We start from the raw sequence: 17,503 nt of genomic DNA on the forward strand, positions 1-17,503 counted from the left end.
TTCATGAACTATTGTTTCATAATACAAATTATCTTGCCTCTTCAAAGTGTTGAGTATGTTGTGTAAATCAAATGAAAGAAAATACAATTTAAATGCATACAATTTGCAGGCTGTAACACAACAACATGTGAAAGGGTCCAAGGGGGGTGAATATTTCCTATAGCCACTGTATACACATGGGAGTATGATACATATATGTTTCTGTTTGTATGTGTGATGTTGTTTTGAAAAATTGGCAGGTTCTTATTTGCAATTAGGAAATTGGACCTAATTGTGAATTGGAGAGAGGAAGTCATGTTTAACAGCTTTGATTAATCTAAGAAAATTGAAGTAGATCATTGTATACTTGCAGAAGTCAAAATGTATGTCTACCTCAAATCAGTGCAGGCAGAGATATTATGTTAGAAATAAAAAAGAGTGAAAATGGGATGGAGGGCATTTGGATGAAACAGCACATTCTTGAAAAGAAATCTACAAATTTGCCTGAAGAGAAAAATATTTGATCAATGCACACTACTAGTGCTCACTTATGGCTGTGAAACTGGTCACCAAACACAAAAATGTTACAGAAACTTTTGATGACACGAAGAAGTATGAAAAGGTCGGGAAAACAAATATATGTGACATTATTGAAAGAGTGAAAACATTAAAATGACAATGGGCAGGACACATCACAAGAAGAACAGACCAAAGATGGATAAAATAAGATATAGAATGGATCCCAAGAGAGGAAAAAATACCTAGAATTGGGTATTTTTAAAAGATGGGAAGATTAAATAAGAAGCCTTAGTGGTCATTTATCATTTATTTAAAAAGAGAAAACATGAAAATTAGTTACTACTGATGAGAATGTAATTGTTACATTTTACCTGTTGGAGACACTGTAATCAAAAAAGATGAATTGGGCAAGAGATGGGGGTAATATTACTTTCATTATAACATTTCATTATGAACACGTGGCAGCCTCCAGTTAGTGTTGCATAAAGTAGTGAGATAAATCTCTAAATTCCATTTGGGACACGTATGGGAAGTAAATGCAGACAAACCTGAATTGCAACTGTACCTACCCTACATCTATGCAGGAATGATAAGGTTAAACATATGTTGTGGCCATTTGACACACTTCTTAAATGCGTATTTTAGTCTCATAATGTACCCTGCTGTTGTTAAATTAATCTTTACATTACTTCAACAGGTACACTACACATTTAAATAGGTGCCGAAACCCCTTGAACTTGCTTGTACTCTGTGCTTAGGCGGAGAAGCACTCAAAACATATTAGTTAGACAATATTCAAATTCTTGGTACACAAACACACACTGTATTTTCCTTGCTGAGGGATAAGACATCATAATCATTTGTCAGTTAGTCCCCCTCCCCTCTTACTTCGACCCCATCCCCCACTTGTTGTGGAGCATGAACATTACATCATTCCAGATATTCCCAAGAGAAATACAGGAATCTTAGCTCGGGAAACGGCGTGAGGGAGACTGACCCATTTCATTAAATTCAAAAAGAAAAGGCCAATCACAAGAATGGAAAAACTTGATTTGAATACTTTGAAGGACACATTTTTAAGTTTAAGATGGCAGTTTCATTATTTTGATTTTGCCTGTTGATGATGTTTCCTTAAAAGGGGGAAAAGGGGGAAATGAGAATGATCTTTTATGTTTTAGTACAAAACAGGTGTGCATCTCATTAAAAGTGTAGTTTTGTTTGTATTTATTTGTTCTTCATAGATCAGTTTGCTGTGATATAAGTAGGTCACTTATGGGGTAAATATTGCAAGTGATGCATCCAAAATATGAGTTGAGCCGTGCAAGCTGCCTGTCCTCTGTCTTTCTGATGCTGCTGTCATGCCGCACTGTCTGTACGTGCACGTCGACACTGTTCTCATGGCACAGCGATGCACTGGCGCACAGAGTTCAACCACTCCGCACATGGGTAGAGAGCGCTTTGTAAAATGTCTCACGTCTTTTTTCTGTACAGTCCTACCCGCCTGTTTCTTGAACAGCTATTTGTTTTAACAAGGAACAGTCACCGTGTCAAGAGTTTCGTGTGAATAGTCACCAACAGCAGGAAATGGATGACGTGAAAATGGTCTCTTCCCAAAGTAAGACGTGCAGAAACGAACGCACCGCACCCCGACTATAACTCATGAAAATCCACCGAACCCATTGGCGCTGCAAGACACACCCCCACTGAGCCGTAATACGATAGGACTCGTTGCAAGGCGGGATCTAGACCACGGCTCTGGCAGCTCATTGGTGTAGCTCCCGCCAATTAAAGACTTATTTGCATAACTAGGTTACGTTGCAGTAGCAGAGGCGTGGGTTGGGTTGGAACAGTGTAACTGACCTGAACTTCAGAGCTACAGTGTACCGATAATAAAGAAATGTAAGTTTACAAAATCTGTTATTTTCTTTGTAAAACAGCTACCGTGGCGTGGTCACTGTTTCATTAAGGGGAACTGCATGATCAGTTTGTGCTTTTATTTTCCAAGTACACGGCCTCCAGAAAAAAAAAAAAAAAACTTAAGGTAAGTATAATATATTTATTATTGCCTTTGCATTTATGAACATGTTCTGGTATACAGAATTTAATCATCTCAAACTATAACATAGAACACATAGCTTCTTAATACAATCAGCACCATAATGTATGGAAACGAATTCGTTTAACTGTTCTTACAAAATATTTTGTATTTTATTCAATACAAAATAAATAATGTAAATAAAAAAATGACATCTGCATTCCCGTATTCAAACGGTTATTTCTTTTTCATTAACGATACTCCTTAAAACGATCAAACCGAAAGTTGGAACTGGCGCTTGTGGGATGAACCATAATAACGCGTTTGTGGTGGAAATGCACAGCACACTGAAATGCCGTCAATCCGCGAGTGTGTGCTCCTCAAGCATTAACTCCATTCAGTCCTGCGTTTATTAAGGGAGCTTTCCGAGTTGGGACCATTTCAACTGAAGGAACAGTTCTGATTGTGTGTACTAGTTTGCCTGTACCATAGAATATGTGAAACATGCAATGATGATGATGGTGATCACTATTACTACTACTATTATTCTTACTTTTCTTAGGAAGCTCTCTACCCGGCCTGTTTTCCAGAGGCAGGTGAGCCACTGACTAACGCACATTGCGCTGCTTGCTGACTCCACTGTGCGTGTGACAGCGGCTAACCAGTCTCTAGGGGGTCCCTCTCTGCTCTCCGGGCGGGCAGTCCGTGGCCGGCAGTGGGACAAGGCGGTTTTCGACACTGGGAGCAAACCCGGAGGAGCTGCAGCCTGTCCGGTGATGTCCATATCCCCGGACACCGGCGCTTCTGCGGCGCGTCTCACTGTGGATCATCCGGGAAGCGTCGAGACGCGCCTGGCGCCTGTGTGTACAGAGGCGCGTCGATAATAAACCGACCGTTAAATCATGTCAGCTTCATTTATTGTCATTACAGCAAAGGTAAGTGTTTATTAAAATGTGTGTCGTTGTTGGATTCGTTTATTACATTGATGTTTTATACAATAATGATACCAGTGTGTGATATTTAGTAAATAGTTCATAGATATGATGTGTTTTCATGGACACGTAGCAATAATCCGACTGTTCACAATAGGGTGGGTGTGATTGAAAGAGCAAATGCCTACAGGTTTGGGCCATGCATAATACATATGATGATTATCTTTTAAATGTGAAAATAGTGTTTAAAAATAAAGAATAACGTACATTTCAGCAAGGAATTAATCCATTAGTGTTATTAAGTGTTTATTTGTTTGTTTTATTGTTAATGTTCTTGAGATCTTGTCTGAAAAGCTAGATTATTCAACTCCCCTCTCCTCTCAACTTGCACCAGAAAACACAATTGTATTCCTTATCAGAAACTATTTTTACAGAAGGACTGTGTTAGAGTCAAAACAAGTCAGTACAAATACAAATACAAAGTAGGAGACAAAAGTACATCTAGTAACACCTTAATTGATAGCAAGCATTAGATAAATACATTATTTTATTTATTTATTTATTTATTATTCTGTTTTAGACTTTTTTTTTAATGATAAAATATCACGAAGGAATTGGTCAGTAAGGAAGAAACCTGTTCAGATTAGATAATGTGGCCTTGATTAATTCATAATTTAGGGCTAGACAAAATCAAAACTGAGACCCACCCGCCAATGGCAAATTCCAAAGTTGTACCCTGACGTGTTTTAATTTATAAATAGAAATAAGTGCCTTCTAATAATACATTATAACGGGATAGTTTTGCAGGGAGAGCAACGTTTTGATTTCATCTAGGTCTTAGTCATGTTGAATGGGGTCCTTAGACATGGAAAACAAGAGGGGCTTTTCTCCCTGGCAAAAGCTGGAATCAAATCAAAACATAAACCCTTACCCACATAATCAAACATTAACACTCAGTGGCTTCTTTTTGGCATGTGATGTTTAATATGTATGTGGGTCAAAGTGTTAATCTGGCCATAGGACTGGGGCTCTCTGCTTTACAGGGATCTTATAATGCTGCATGTGCATTGATTAGGTGCCTCAATCAAATGTGTTGATATCCCATAGTCCCACAGTCAAAACACCAAGGCAGGTGTCCGAGTGAAGATGAGAGTGGACAGAAAAGACAGTGTCTAGGGACAACAAGCAAATTAATACTAATGGGGGTTTGTCCCCCCCAATTTTGTATGACCGACTCCATAGGCGTAGGGCACAAGTCCCCCACAATATTGACAGGGTCCCCCCCAATTCTGAAACGAAACCTATGCCACTGTGGACTTCTATCACTTAATTAATCTGGTTATTTTATCAGATTTGCCTAGCAAACACATTTCCTACTGTCAACATTGTGTGATGTTGTAGTTGGCCATATGTTTGTTTTGACGTATAAGACTGTTGTAGAAATGTATTACCCTGACTTCACAATGTTGATTGTCGTACATTCCCATTGTGCACATTTCATTTGTCCATCTCAGGATTGCCAATATATATAAATTACAATATGAGCATGATTTTGCATGCATATACTGTATATAATCTTATTAGAACATTTGTATGTACTTTTCATTCTCTACATTGTATTATTTGCATGTATTCGTCGCCTCGCAGTGCAGTTATATAAATGTAACCTTATTGCACAGTAATTTTACAACATCCCCTGAAAATTGGGTTGCCACACCATATTGCTCTGTGATCGCGGTTACGGTGTTGCCACAATGGTATTCCATGAACTGGGTATATAGTATAACATCCAGTATACTGTATAACTTTTACAATTGTTTGGCTTTATGTATTCTTTTGATTCAAGGTTTGAAGCTGGTGACATCACAGAGATGTAGTAAAGTCTCCCAGTTAATAATGTGAGCTTGCTTAAAACAAAAAGCAGAAATCACTGTAGCCCTAGGAATTGAGTTTGAACCCTTTGGCCAGACCTGCTCCAGAGAGTCCCAGTACAGCTCGATTGAAATAAACCCATTGCTAAAGACTGGGAACATGTTAAGTTATTGATCAATGATGCAAGTACAGTGACGTTACATTTTAGGAACTCCCGTCCTTGAGGAATGAGATATCCAGATGTTCGTTTCAAATTATCTTAAATCAGTGCTCCCCTAACCTTAACATGCTAACAATCAATTAACTAAAAGAACAAGCTACACATTAAAAATGGTGTGCTGAGAGCTGGAATTTAAACAAATTGCAGTATTGTGGTGTTCCATGCGCAGGGTGGGCTTGTAGAGTGACCAGAGCATGCGTGAACCCTAATGTCACCTGTCTTTAAATTACACATCCGGGTCTGTAACAGGAGAGTCATATGTATTTGTAGTCTTTCTGGAAAAGTTTGACAAATGAGAATTGTCATGACAGACAATCATTTACAACTTACACCGATGCGAAATTCAGCTTTCCTGCTAAATGACTATGCACAGCAATAATACCTGTATGTTAAGTATTTATCGGATATGATTTATTTATTGATGTGTGTGGATATGAATAAGAATAGTGAACATTAATAAATCCAAGTCCAGTATCTAAGTTCTGTTAATTAATAATAAGTGGTGATAAAACCTGCATTTACTCTTTTCGTCTTCAGTTGATAACACTGATCAGCATTTTTGTCAGGCAGGAAAAGTAAATAGCTGATTAGTACGTTCTGATTGCTTTTTTCAAGGAATTAAGCACCAGTATTTATCTTGGTAAAAGGTTTCATACTTTTACACATCTTTCAAAAACGCTTCCTGTCTCAAAGAGTCCTAGTCATAGAACACAAGTGGCAGCTGTATATATTCATCAGACCCCTCATGTGAATAGTTCCCCACACTACGTTTCTTATTGCCGGTTTTAGTTCTTGTCGTGTTCATTTTAGCAGCCTGTGACCACATTCCAAATGTGTAAAACCAAAAGCCGTAACATGACGCATTGCTTGGCAGTTAGGCCAAATTTTATCGGCCAACCAATAGAGGCTGTCAATCGTGAAAGCTATCAAATTCCACTCCTCAAAAATGTATGATTTCATATAAAAGTGGAAGATTAGGGGTAACTATTGGTATTAAGTGGAAAAAAACATCACTTTTTGAGTGGTGTGTGTTTACAATTGGTGGGTGTATCAGAATAATGTGTGTGTGTGTGCTGATGTTTTTTTTTTTTTAACTGATATGATCAAATTACACCCAGCTTAGGGAGTTTTTCCAAAGACCAGGGAGCTAATGGTTCAGAGTTAATAGGAACAGTCAAGAAACATATAATATCTGGAAACACCAGAAATGGAGGAATATCTCCAGGAGAAATCAGAGAAGGGCCTTTGTACTTGAAAAGAATGCAGGCAATGGATTGTATTTCTTCTCAGTGTAAATCTATATGGCAGGAAAAATAAGTATTCCATTTTGCTTTTAGTCTATTTCTACACATAAAAATCATGCAGATACCACCTGGCTAGGGTTTAGGTGGTACTGTGGTTCTAGTTCTGTGTCAGGGAGTGCCACGGACCACTGATACATAGTAAAAGACGATAAAACAATGAAATCGGTGTTTGTTTAAGTTCTGGGTGTGTTTATCTTAGATTGACCTTATCTATTGTGCACTGCACTGCAGAAGTAGGTTTGTTTCTGTAAATGACTCATAGATAGGGATTGTCAGGAACTGAACAGGAGAAACAAATTAACATTTCACAAAGCTGGAAGAAATAATACTTCCCTCCATAAATCTTGAGTCTGAAACAGAGGGAGATAAGTGGGTAAGGCTTTGTACCAGTCACAGTTTACCGTTTCAGACCAGTGTATTTCACTACTGCTGTTTGACACCGATGTGACACTTTCCCACAAAACAGTGCTTTCTGTGCAGTTGCTTTGGCTGGAATAATTCAATAGCTTAGTTAGTGTGGCCGATCTTATTCTTAAAGGAAAGCAAAGGGAATAAACCAGAGCCAATACTATGGGAAGACTTGCAAGTATTGGGAATGTGAAGATTAATGTATTAATATGTGCAAGATAGTCCTCGATGAGTGAAATCGTATGGCACAAGGAGCATGTGAAAGCAATTTCTGCATGAGTTTCTAATGTTACTAAATACAATTGAAAGTTGGTTGCACAGTAATTTTTTTAAAAAAAAGGCTTAGGTTCAGTTGATAAGATCTTTTCAAAGGGCTTAGACAAAGTGTATTGTGTATTCACTTGCTGCACCTTTACAAAGGAAGAGATTCAGTTACATAAATCGGGCTTTGAAAAACAGTTTGCAGCTCACCTTCTTGTCTTGCCCCTTTGCAAAACCGTGCAGTACGTGTCCAGACGGGAACTTGAGACAGACCTGAAGACTTCTGTTAAGGCGATTGAGTCTGTTGAGTCTGCTACAAGTCTATTTCAGTCAGTGTTACCTCAAAACATAAAAAAATAATAATAATCAAGAATCATTTTAAACTTGTATTTCTGGTTACAGAATTAAGATATACTCTGGCACAGTACAAACTAAAAGGCATGGATGGATGGTGTGGAAAATATCGTAAACTGAGGACAATTCTTCAATTCGGCTAGACTTGATATCCCCACCTGCGTTTATTAGCCTTGAGGGCCAATTTTCTCTCAACAGGATCATATGTTTTATGATAAGCACATAGCGTATCAAATTATCACAGCGTTGCTAATTACACCTGATCCTGCAAAACCCAAGGTTACTTAATTGTTGCCAAGTGAGAGCAGCTCAGCAGTGGGAGTGAGTTTAGTGAGAACGCTGCTCAGAGCATTGAGAGGGAAATGATCCAATTTCACACATATACTAACATGTATACATAGTTATCTAATGCTGCACAATGGAGAACACTTTCACTTATCGAAGGAGTCTTTATGCTACAGGCCGGATTTTCAATGTGGGTAACTGATTTCATTTCAGTTTATTAAATGTTGCCGTTTTTGCATGGCCTCATTGTTTTTGCCAGGTATATTTGGACCTGAGCATCCCTACAGACATTAAACGATTGAATCAAAATGGTTGTTGTTGGGTTTTTTTCTTTTCCCCAAACAGTGAAAGACATAAATGTTTGACAGTTCCTCCCTGAATTAATCCTGGTCTTTATGGAGAGCACTGGGTGTGGACATGTTTAGCCTAGATAAACTATTAATAGACCAGGAAGGATATAGTTTGCCTCCTGTTCAAAGCATACAGGCTGCAAACGAGTACCGAACTGTAACTTATCTGACGCACTTGTCAGTTTTGTGCACTCTCCTCTTGCAGTCTTCTTTCCCAATGGAAAAATGCACATACCCGCTGTTCAATGGATGACCTTGTTGTTTTCAGTTCAGTTGTTTTCCTCTTTTTTTTAAACCAGGAAGATGTCATAGAAAGTATACATGTGGCTTACAATAAATTGCTCTGACTGGGCTCGGCTTTGAGATGTGATGGGGAATTAGAATTGAAAAAACTAACAACTGAAGTACAGATATACACTCACCTAAAGGATTATTAGGAACACCTGTTCAATTTCTCATTAATGCAATTATCTAACCAACCAATCACATGGCAGTTGCTTCAATGCATTTAGGGGTGTGGTCCTGGTCAAGACAATCTCCTGAACTCCAAACTGAATGTCTGAATGGGAAAGAAAGGTGATTTAAGCAATTTTGAGCGTGGCATGGTTGTTGGTGCCAGACGGGCCGGTCTGAGTATTTCACAATCTGCTCAGTTACTGGGATTTTCACACACAACCATTTCTAGGGTTTACAAAGAATGGTGTGAAAAGGGAAAAACATCCAGTATGCGGCAGTCCTGTGGGCGAAAATGCCTTGTTGATGCTAGAGGTCAGAGGAGAATGGGCCGACTGATTCAAGCTGATAGAAGAGCAACTTTGACTGAAATAACCACTCGTTACAACCGAGGTATGCAGCAAAGCATTTGTGAAGCCACAACACATACAACCTTGAGGCGGATGGGCTACAACAGCAGAAGACCCCACCGGGTACCACTCATCTCCACTACAAATAGGAAAAAGAGGCTACAATTTGTACAAGCTCACCAAAATTGGACAGTTGAAGACTGGAAAAATGTTGCCTGGTCTGATGAGTCTCGATTTCTGTTGAGACATTCAGATGGTAGAGTCAGAATTTGGCGTAAACAGAATGAGAACATGGATCCATCATGCCTTGTTACCACTGTGCAGGCTGGTGGTGGTGGTGTAATGGTGTGGGGGATGTTTTCTTGGCACACTTTAGGCCCCTTAGTGCCAATTGGGCATCGTTTAAATGCCACGGCCTACCTGAGCATTGTTTCTGACCATGTCCATCCCTTTATGACCACCATGTACCCATCCTCTGATGGCTACTTCCAGCAGGATAATGCACCATGTCACAAAGGTCGAATCATTTCAAATTGGTTTCTTGAACATGACAATGAGTTCACTGTACTAAACTGGCCCCCACAGTCACCAGATCTCAACCCAATAGAGCATCTTTGGGATGTGGTGGAACGGGAGCTTCGTGCCCTGGATGTGCATCCCACAAATCTCCATCAACTGCAAGATGCTATCCTATCAATATGGGCCAACATTTCTAAAGAATGCTTTCAGCACCTTGTTGAATCAATGCCACGTAGAATTAAGGCAGTTCTGAAGGCGAAAGGGGGTCAAACACAGTATTAGTATGGTGTTCCTAATAATCCTTTAGGTGAGTGTATAGAGAATAACCAAGACAGAACAGTAATGAGAAATAGTTGTATATGAACATAAAACTGAAGTGAAAATGTAAGCCATGGAAAAATACTGTAGCAGAATTTTACTGAAACCATCATGGCTTGAATTATTCCCCTAACTAAGCTAGTTAAATTGTAAAATGCACACATAAAAGACTGCAGGTAAAAATTACATTTTACTTTCAACTCTTTCTGCATTATGTCTTACCTTTAAGCCCAAATCATTTATTTATACCTTAAGTGATGTATATTAAAATATAGATATATATTCTTAGAATAGTCATCCATCCATTTCCAACAACCACTACATCCAGTATAGGGTCATGGTAAGCCGAAGCCTAACCCAGCAGGGCACAGGGCACGGTGAGCATGTAAATTAAGCAAGAGTCCTTTGTTCAATGTTTTTAATGGAGAGCAATTCAGTGTATAGTTCTTAGGGCTATAAATATGGTCTTAAGGCAACATATACATTTTCACTACAGACACAGACAGTATTGAGGATGGATTTCAAAATAAAATGATCCCAATTTATTTGTATTTCTAATACTGTCAAGAGGAGGTTGGGGATTGATTCTCAGGGCCGACTGTGTAACAGCATGTATACAAATGGCTCCACAATATGCAAGGAGTGTTTCTTGTTCATGTATGCATCAAATGTATTGTATTTTGAAATGAACATGTACAAATAAAATCTGCCATCATTCAATGCTTAACTGAAGTGTTTCTTCTTATAAAACGTGTTCTTAAAAGAAGGTCAATACTTGCAGTAAATTTTAATGTTACTCCATTAATATAAGTCTATTGTACATCGTGGGTGGAAATGCATATTCTAATTCAATTTCTCCTGCAGACACGTCTTTCTAAGTCTCTTGTGTGCAACAACCAACTCGAAACACAGATTTACTAAAACATGTAAGCCATCTTTAATGTTTATATACACAGATATGGAATAATTAACTAAAATACAAGATTTTGACAAAATACAGTACATATTTTGTGGTTGAGAGAAAAAAAACATAAATATATATATTTAATAAGGTTAAATATATTGTAATATAAAGTGATCAGTGAACAAATCCTCCGCTTGCTGGCCCTGTTTATCTCCACAAGGTCTCCCTGGATGACACGACTGCAAGACATACAAAAATAATCTGAGTGACCTTGGCATGTTTTAAATTTTTTGGCTTTTAAACGCATTCTCTTTGGAAGGTAACAGGTTTAGAGAGGAGGTGCATGCGTCTTAGGTTAAAAAGCACAAGAAAAAAGCTGCCCGAGAGATGCATCCACATGTTCAGCTGTCTGAATGGCTCTTTTGTCCCCATGCTGCGGAGCCCCAATAGTGTACCGAGTCCAGTAAAGAGAGTAAGCACCAACACCTGAGCTGTCACACCCTGGCAAGAAGACAGTGCATCTGTGCGAGTGGCACAGAGGCCCAGGCCTGACCTAAAACAGGGCTCATCTTCCTGCATTAACTGAAATATGTGCTAGATATTAATAACCATGTGCATGAAACAGCAGCACTGGTATTTGGTATCCATAGTTATAGTGAACACTGAGTCAACATGTTTGTTACAAACTACATTTTATTTTACTGCTGGAAACTATAATTTTTTCCTCGGGAAAAGTAGTTCTGTTTTAGCCATTACATGACGGCGAGTTTTAAAAGGCACGGCCACCTCAGTGGGGCTACTCTGTTAGCTGGACCGTTCATACTTTTCTAAGCAAGTAAAAAGCGTGTCAATGTGTCAGTTGCTTGGGCAAATATGGACCATTATTTTGTGCGCTGTTCTGTTATTTAAAGTGAGGAACCTCGACCCAGTGAGCCTGTTTGGTTCCCATGATTGTAATGTAAACCTACAGAGTGAATTATGAACAAAATAAACATTTAAAAACCACAGTGACACGCAATCTGAAGAAAATACTGACAATCAAGCTCAGCATCACGGCCATGCCTATACTGACAGTGAACTGGACCGAAGCAACCAAATGCCCAAAACAATAAGACCCATAAATAGCAAAGCCTGTTTTAAACGTTCAAATTTTGAATTCAAACGTCAAGTGCTCTTCATTCATTTTGTGTAGGAGTTAGATCTTCCAGAATGATGTGTCATTCTGGTATGAAGATACTTTTTTCCCCCCCTCTTGAAACTCTTGAAAATCTCTCTATTTAATTCAAATTTTTCTACTGATTTGACAGGGTCTGACAGCTCAAGTTAGAATTTATTCAGGTTGTCACAGGTCAGAATGCATTCATGAATTAAACACCGCACCCACAGAGCACACAGCAGCGACTTCAGATTATTGCAGCAGCGGGCTGGACGGTTTTATTATCGGAGGGGGGGGGAGAGGCATTTGATCTGCCAGGTTGTAAAAAATAAGGAATACATTCCTGGGGAATACAAGAAATGGGACTAATACAGCAAAGTTCAAAGAGTTATTGGCACTCTTTGATACACAAACCAAAATTGTAGAAATGGGAAATTATAGTTTTAACCCATATGAATAGGTATGTCTATGGGTTTTTATTGCCCCCCAAAGCTAATTATTACAAAAGAAAAAGACAAAACTAATGTTTCCCGTGTAACATTTTTTTAAATATATATTTTTCAAATCTTTCCTCCCTCCCTCCCCTATTAGATACTTAAGTATATTCAGTTTACTCTTTGGGAGACAGTCAAAGACGGTTGCTTTTTTCTCCCTTTCTAAAGAGAGAGAGGATGAAAAATATATATATACACTAATACTGTTCTACCCGACGTGGAAATTCCCACTCTGTCGTTAAATTATGGATTCACTGAGAAAATAAAGTGCCTCTATTAGTTTCACCACTGCTGCAATAGTGCTCAAGCCGCTCCTGTCATCAGCTCAGAAGACAAGCAGAGAGAGGGAGCGAGGAGAGAGGGGAGAGTGTCGCCCAGGGGAGCAGGGATGGGGTTGTCGCTGGGCAGGGCTCAGAGCCGCTCACACATACACACCCTCAGGGCTCAGGCTGGCCACTAGCGGGTTCTGTAGATTCCGGGGGTTCCCCAGAAACTGCTTCGCCGACAGCCGGGGGGGGGACTCCTGGGGGGGCAGGGATGAGCCTGCCGGAGATAAGGGTGGGAGATAATCAACACAGCTGCTTCACAGGTCCACAGGAATACAGCCACACAACAGCTGGCCTCTCTCAAGAACTCCTCAAGAATTCAGGGCAGCAGGGTGATGTCATGGTTATGGTCTTATTCCAGCCGAGACACTGCCGATGAAGAAGTCAGCCTTATAAATGAATAGTACTGTTTGTATGTATGAATGAATGGTTTCCTTACTGGGGCTCAAAAAACAGCTAATCAATATGACACCCCAGGACAGATCCACACCCACGTTATTGTTAATACAAGCATCTTCAATTAAATTAAATTAAATTCCATAACAATCTCCTTCCTTTAACAGCAAACTTAGTAACCACACTAAACCCCCCAAACAACTGTTGTAACCTTAAAAGCAGATGTGTTTTCGAATGTGCATTTGAACAAGTGAGAGTAAAAACAGGAACGAGGATACTGCATGCTTGCCCGTTCAACTAAACAAGTAGCAAAGCGTTTTTCATTTGGACTGCTGGCATCTCTTGCAGAACAGGTTCCCTCTCCAGACAGAGGGGAACCAAGCTTTTCCTCCTGTAAGATGAATCGCCAGCAGTGCTTTCCAGCAAGGTTAATTACGTTTTGCATACATTAGCTGTGGCCCTCGGTATGTTGTGTCACCTGATGATACAGCAGCCATGAAGGCTTAGAGAAGCTGCTGGAAAACAGTCAGTCAGTGTCTGAACAATTATTGTCTTTGTTCTGAAACAGCCTCACTGATAACATTAACAACACTCGGCGCATGTGAAGTGAAGGGTGCGAGGGAGACGGAAAAGTGTGCACAGGGCAGCTCACCCCCATTGCTGTAGGCCTCGGGCGGGAGGTCACCGAGCTGGTCCAGCAGCTCACCGTGGGGAGGTATCATGGCAGCAGGGGCTCCGGTCTGCTGGATGAACTGCTGTAGGTTACACTGGCGCAGCTCCTTGTTGAGCTCATCCAGCTCCTCCTTCTTGGCCTGGGAAGGAGTGATGAAGAGGAACGGTCATATTAGTCTCAGAAACCTCCACTGTACATGCTTTTTGTATGAACTGAAACACAACAGACCACGTTCAAGCCCTGCTAGTGAGCTGAGCCAAAATGAAACTCAACCTCCACCCATTTGTACAAGCCAGTGCCCCCCAAGCCTGGTCCTGGAGAGCCCCCAAATTCAGTTAGTTCAATAGATCACCCTCTAAAGCACCATTTAAAAATATATAATAAGAGTGGGAACACAGGTTAGTTATCAATCAACTGAAGCCCGTCACATGTTGAAGTAAGCGACCTGTCCTTGACAACCGAAGAGTAGCCCAATTCATTCCGATGTCTTCTCAAGTGAATTATAACGAGCAGGTCAGCTTTAGCCTGCAACATCTGCTCTCCAGCCAATTCAGAGCCATTTAGTGTCTATTTAGTGTTTAGTCCGTCTCTTTGGCCCCAATGAGAAAGGGACTGCAGAGAAGTCCTCAGGCAGGACACACTGAAAGAAGATCATCGTACTGAGGGCCACGGAGCATGCGGACTCCGAATTGTCAAGGACTGTTCTCTGAAGCTGGAAGCACAATGTCAGAACATCTTGCTTTCAGGTTCCATGAACTAAGAACGCCAAAACAGTGCCAGCAGAGTGGCAACCGCAGAACATACTGAGGGACTTGCTTTAAATGCTTTCTACCAGTTTCCATAATGGAGGTTTTCATTTGGCTTTACCCATGCCAAAAAAGATTAAAACTACTCAGTCAAAAGATATTCCATTTCAGACCAAGGCCAAATTATAATCATCTCATAATGGTAGCCTATTGCAGTAAAACTTTATATTTTTGAATGGCTTTGAGGGTTGTTTTTTATTTAATTTTTTTATACAAATATAGTTCTGGGAAGAATTAAAAACCTTCTGTATTATTACGAAGGGCTGTATAATCTCACCTTTGGTTTCCCATTCCAATGCCAGTGACACAATCTACCTTTGCTAAATTGACATGGTTATATTCCTGGGATGCTTCATTTTGAAATTGACTGTAAAGAAATGCAGCATCTCTTTCAGCACCTCTTAGCATACAATATGAATCAAGGCCCAGAAAGAAATTGCTGTTACAGAATAACAATTTTGAGCTGCATACTTTCACAGGAAGAGATTTAAGTCTTTGGATTTGTCCATGGCAGCTGGACATGTCATGGGCCCAGTTCAGTAAAAGGCAATCTTATCCAAGTTAAGAACTTCTCCTAAAAGTATAAATATCTAATATTAGAACAAATAATATATTCACACATCTCTCTATCTATGTACACCCATACTTACATACACATACATATGTATATCTATAAACAGTAATTTATCAATTGATTTAAAGTTATTGTTTTTGCTTGTGGTATAAATACCACCATTTATTAAAACTGATAGTTTACAAACAAACGAGAAAGAGTTGAACCTGTAGTCTGGCTGTGAGGGTGTTATGGTTATTCACACTCGTCTACATAAACCATTGGAATTAGTTTCCTCCAAATCTGTATTACCACTCCATCTCTTTACAGTATTGTATGTGTAAAGGATTATTTGCATATTGTCCACTGGGGGGCAGCAGTGTCTAGAACATCCTTAGTTTAAGAACACCAGCAGTATGGAGAACAGACCTTCATAAACACGAACAGAACAGCTATCTATCAATTAAAAAATGTAATCTGTCAAGGTTTCCTGTATGCCTTATTACTGTGTATAAAGTTCTCACGTGCAAATAAACCTGGTTGGAACTTGAAAGAACACTGCATTTCATTTCTTTGCAGTTCCTCGCAGTTGCATCATTTCCAAATACGTCTCTTGTGCACCTGGGGGCACCTCTTATGCACCCAATTAGAGAAGTTCATTATCCTGAGCCATGAAACCTGTCTGGACTCAAATCCTATACACCAGGAGGTTCCTAAGAGACTCAATCCTATATTAGAACTAGAGCCATTATTTCCGTTTGCATGACAGTGGAACCAATACAGCATTTGTCTACACATTCCCTGCCCAGCCTAAGACAGTGCAGACGAGAAAACGTGTTAAACATCATCTCGGCAAGAGAGGCTGAGATCTCAAACACTGGTTTCAATCTCTGTAGGTCTAGGGTTCTTGTTTGTCTCAGCCATTTCCAGTGCAAGTGGTGAAATGCTATCCTAAATCTGTACAATACACTTCATAAAATGTAATACACCTGTATGTTTATGTATTCTTTATTCACATTAAGAATTAAACTTATTTTGAATGACTGAAAAGTAGATATGTTTATATACTTACCTCTGTGGTCCCCTGAAGACAATTCTAAAACCATTTTGTATAAATATATATAATTGCACTATCACTTCTATTCAGGAAGAGCACGGAGTGGTGGATTCTTTTTTCCTTTCTCCTTGGATAGGTTTTTAGTTCCTGAACAGATGACTATGCTGTATTTGTAAAGAGGGCTCTGTTGTCTGTTCAGGCACAAAACTATACTAGCAATCAAAGGAGGAGAGAAAAGAACCACCAACAATTTAGTGCTCTCCCTCAATCAGCGTGTACAACATTTTGTGCCTCCACACATTAGACTATCCCAGCAGTGTATTTAGTACTGTATCCGCTCATTTTCTTCAGATGCTACAAGAACAAGAACAGTGCAACATTTTGTTCATCACAGGTAACACAACCGAATCTATAAGGTTGGAAGCTTTTATTTTCTGCAGGATGCTGTACACTACACAAGATGTGCTGTTATGCTTTCATTTCTATGCCACCTGTAGCAAACCTATAAGTGTGCCTTCACCTACTACTGAAGATTACCACAGATTAATGATAAACCTGCACCGGGCCCAAATTACATAATAATTAACTCCGAGATCCCTGCCCGTGGTGACTCAGACCAGTTCTGACACACTGCCGAGATGCCTGAGGTGAGCGTGGCAAACAGGCCGTGAATACATGCGTCATGTTATTTTTGTTTCCGTCCTAATTTAGTTTAAAACCATAACCCATTGCTCAGTTCTCAGTTGTAGACTTTTTTTTTTTTTTAAGAGAAGCATGTGCGGAAGACAGTGGATTAAAACGAAACATTCACACTTTCCGGATTCTCTCCAAGACCAGGATTGGACACCACTGGTCTAGTCTTAAATTGTGGCTGACGGGTAGATCTATTTAATAATAAAAAAATAAAACTCTGGACAAGGTAGCCCCACTATGTATAAGGTTTATTTAATGTCAAGAGAAAATAGCTGGTATAGAATAA

The 17,503-nt window shown here is 39.6% G+C and overlaps 1 protein-coding gene and 1 long non-coding RNA gene across 7 annotated transcripts in view; both read right to left on the reverse strand.

Moving 5' to 3' along the window:
* Positions 1-2,359: 2,359 nt before the first annotated feature.
* LOC136747841 (uncharacterized) lies at positions 2,360-8,775 on the reverse strand. The gene is made up of 3 exons (XR_010816547.1): positions 8,695-8,775; positions 7,741-7,870; positions 2,360-3,391 (listed from the first exon to the last, which is right to left on the reverse strand). It is a non-coding gene; the product is annotated as an uncharacterized LOC136747841 (long non-coding RNA).
* Positions 8,776-11,072: 2,297 nt separating this feature from the next.
* rassf7a (Ras association domain family member 7a) overlaps positions 11,073-17,503 on the reverse strand; it is a 47,984-nt gene continuing 41,553 nt past the window's right edge. For all 6 annotated transcript variants that reach the window (XM_066701085.1, XM_066701084.1, XM_066701087.1 and 3 more), the window contains 3 exons: positions 14,088-14,247; positions 13,149-13,256; positions 11,073-11,302 (listed from right to left, as the gene is read on the reverse strand). In XM_066701085.1, coding sequence (XP_066557182.1) covers positions 11,271-11,302; positions 13,149-13,256; positions 14,088-14,247 — 300 coding nt within the window. In that variant the 3' untranslated portion in view covers positions 11,073-11,270. The remainder of the gene's footprint in view (positions 11,303-13,148; positions 13,257-14,087; positions 14,248-17,503) is intronic.

This window comes from Amia ocellicauda, chromosome 4 (genome assembly GCF_036373705.1).
Source record: "Amia ocellicauda isolate fAmiCal2 chromosome 4, fAmiCal2.hap1, whole genome shotgun sequence".
Classification (NCBI taxonomy): Eukaryota; Metazoa; Chordata; class Actinopteri; order Amiiformes; family Amiidae; genus Amia; species Amia ocellicauda.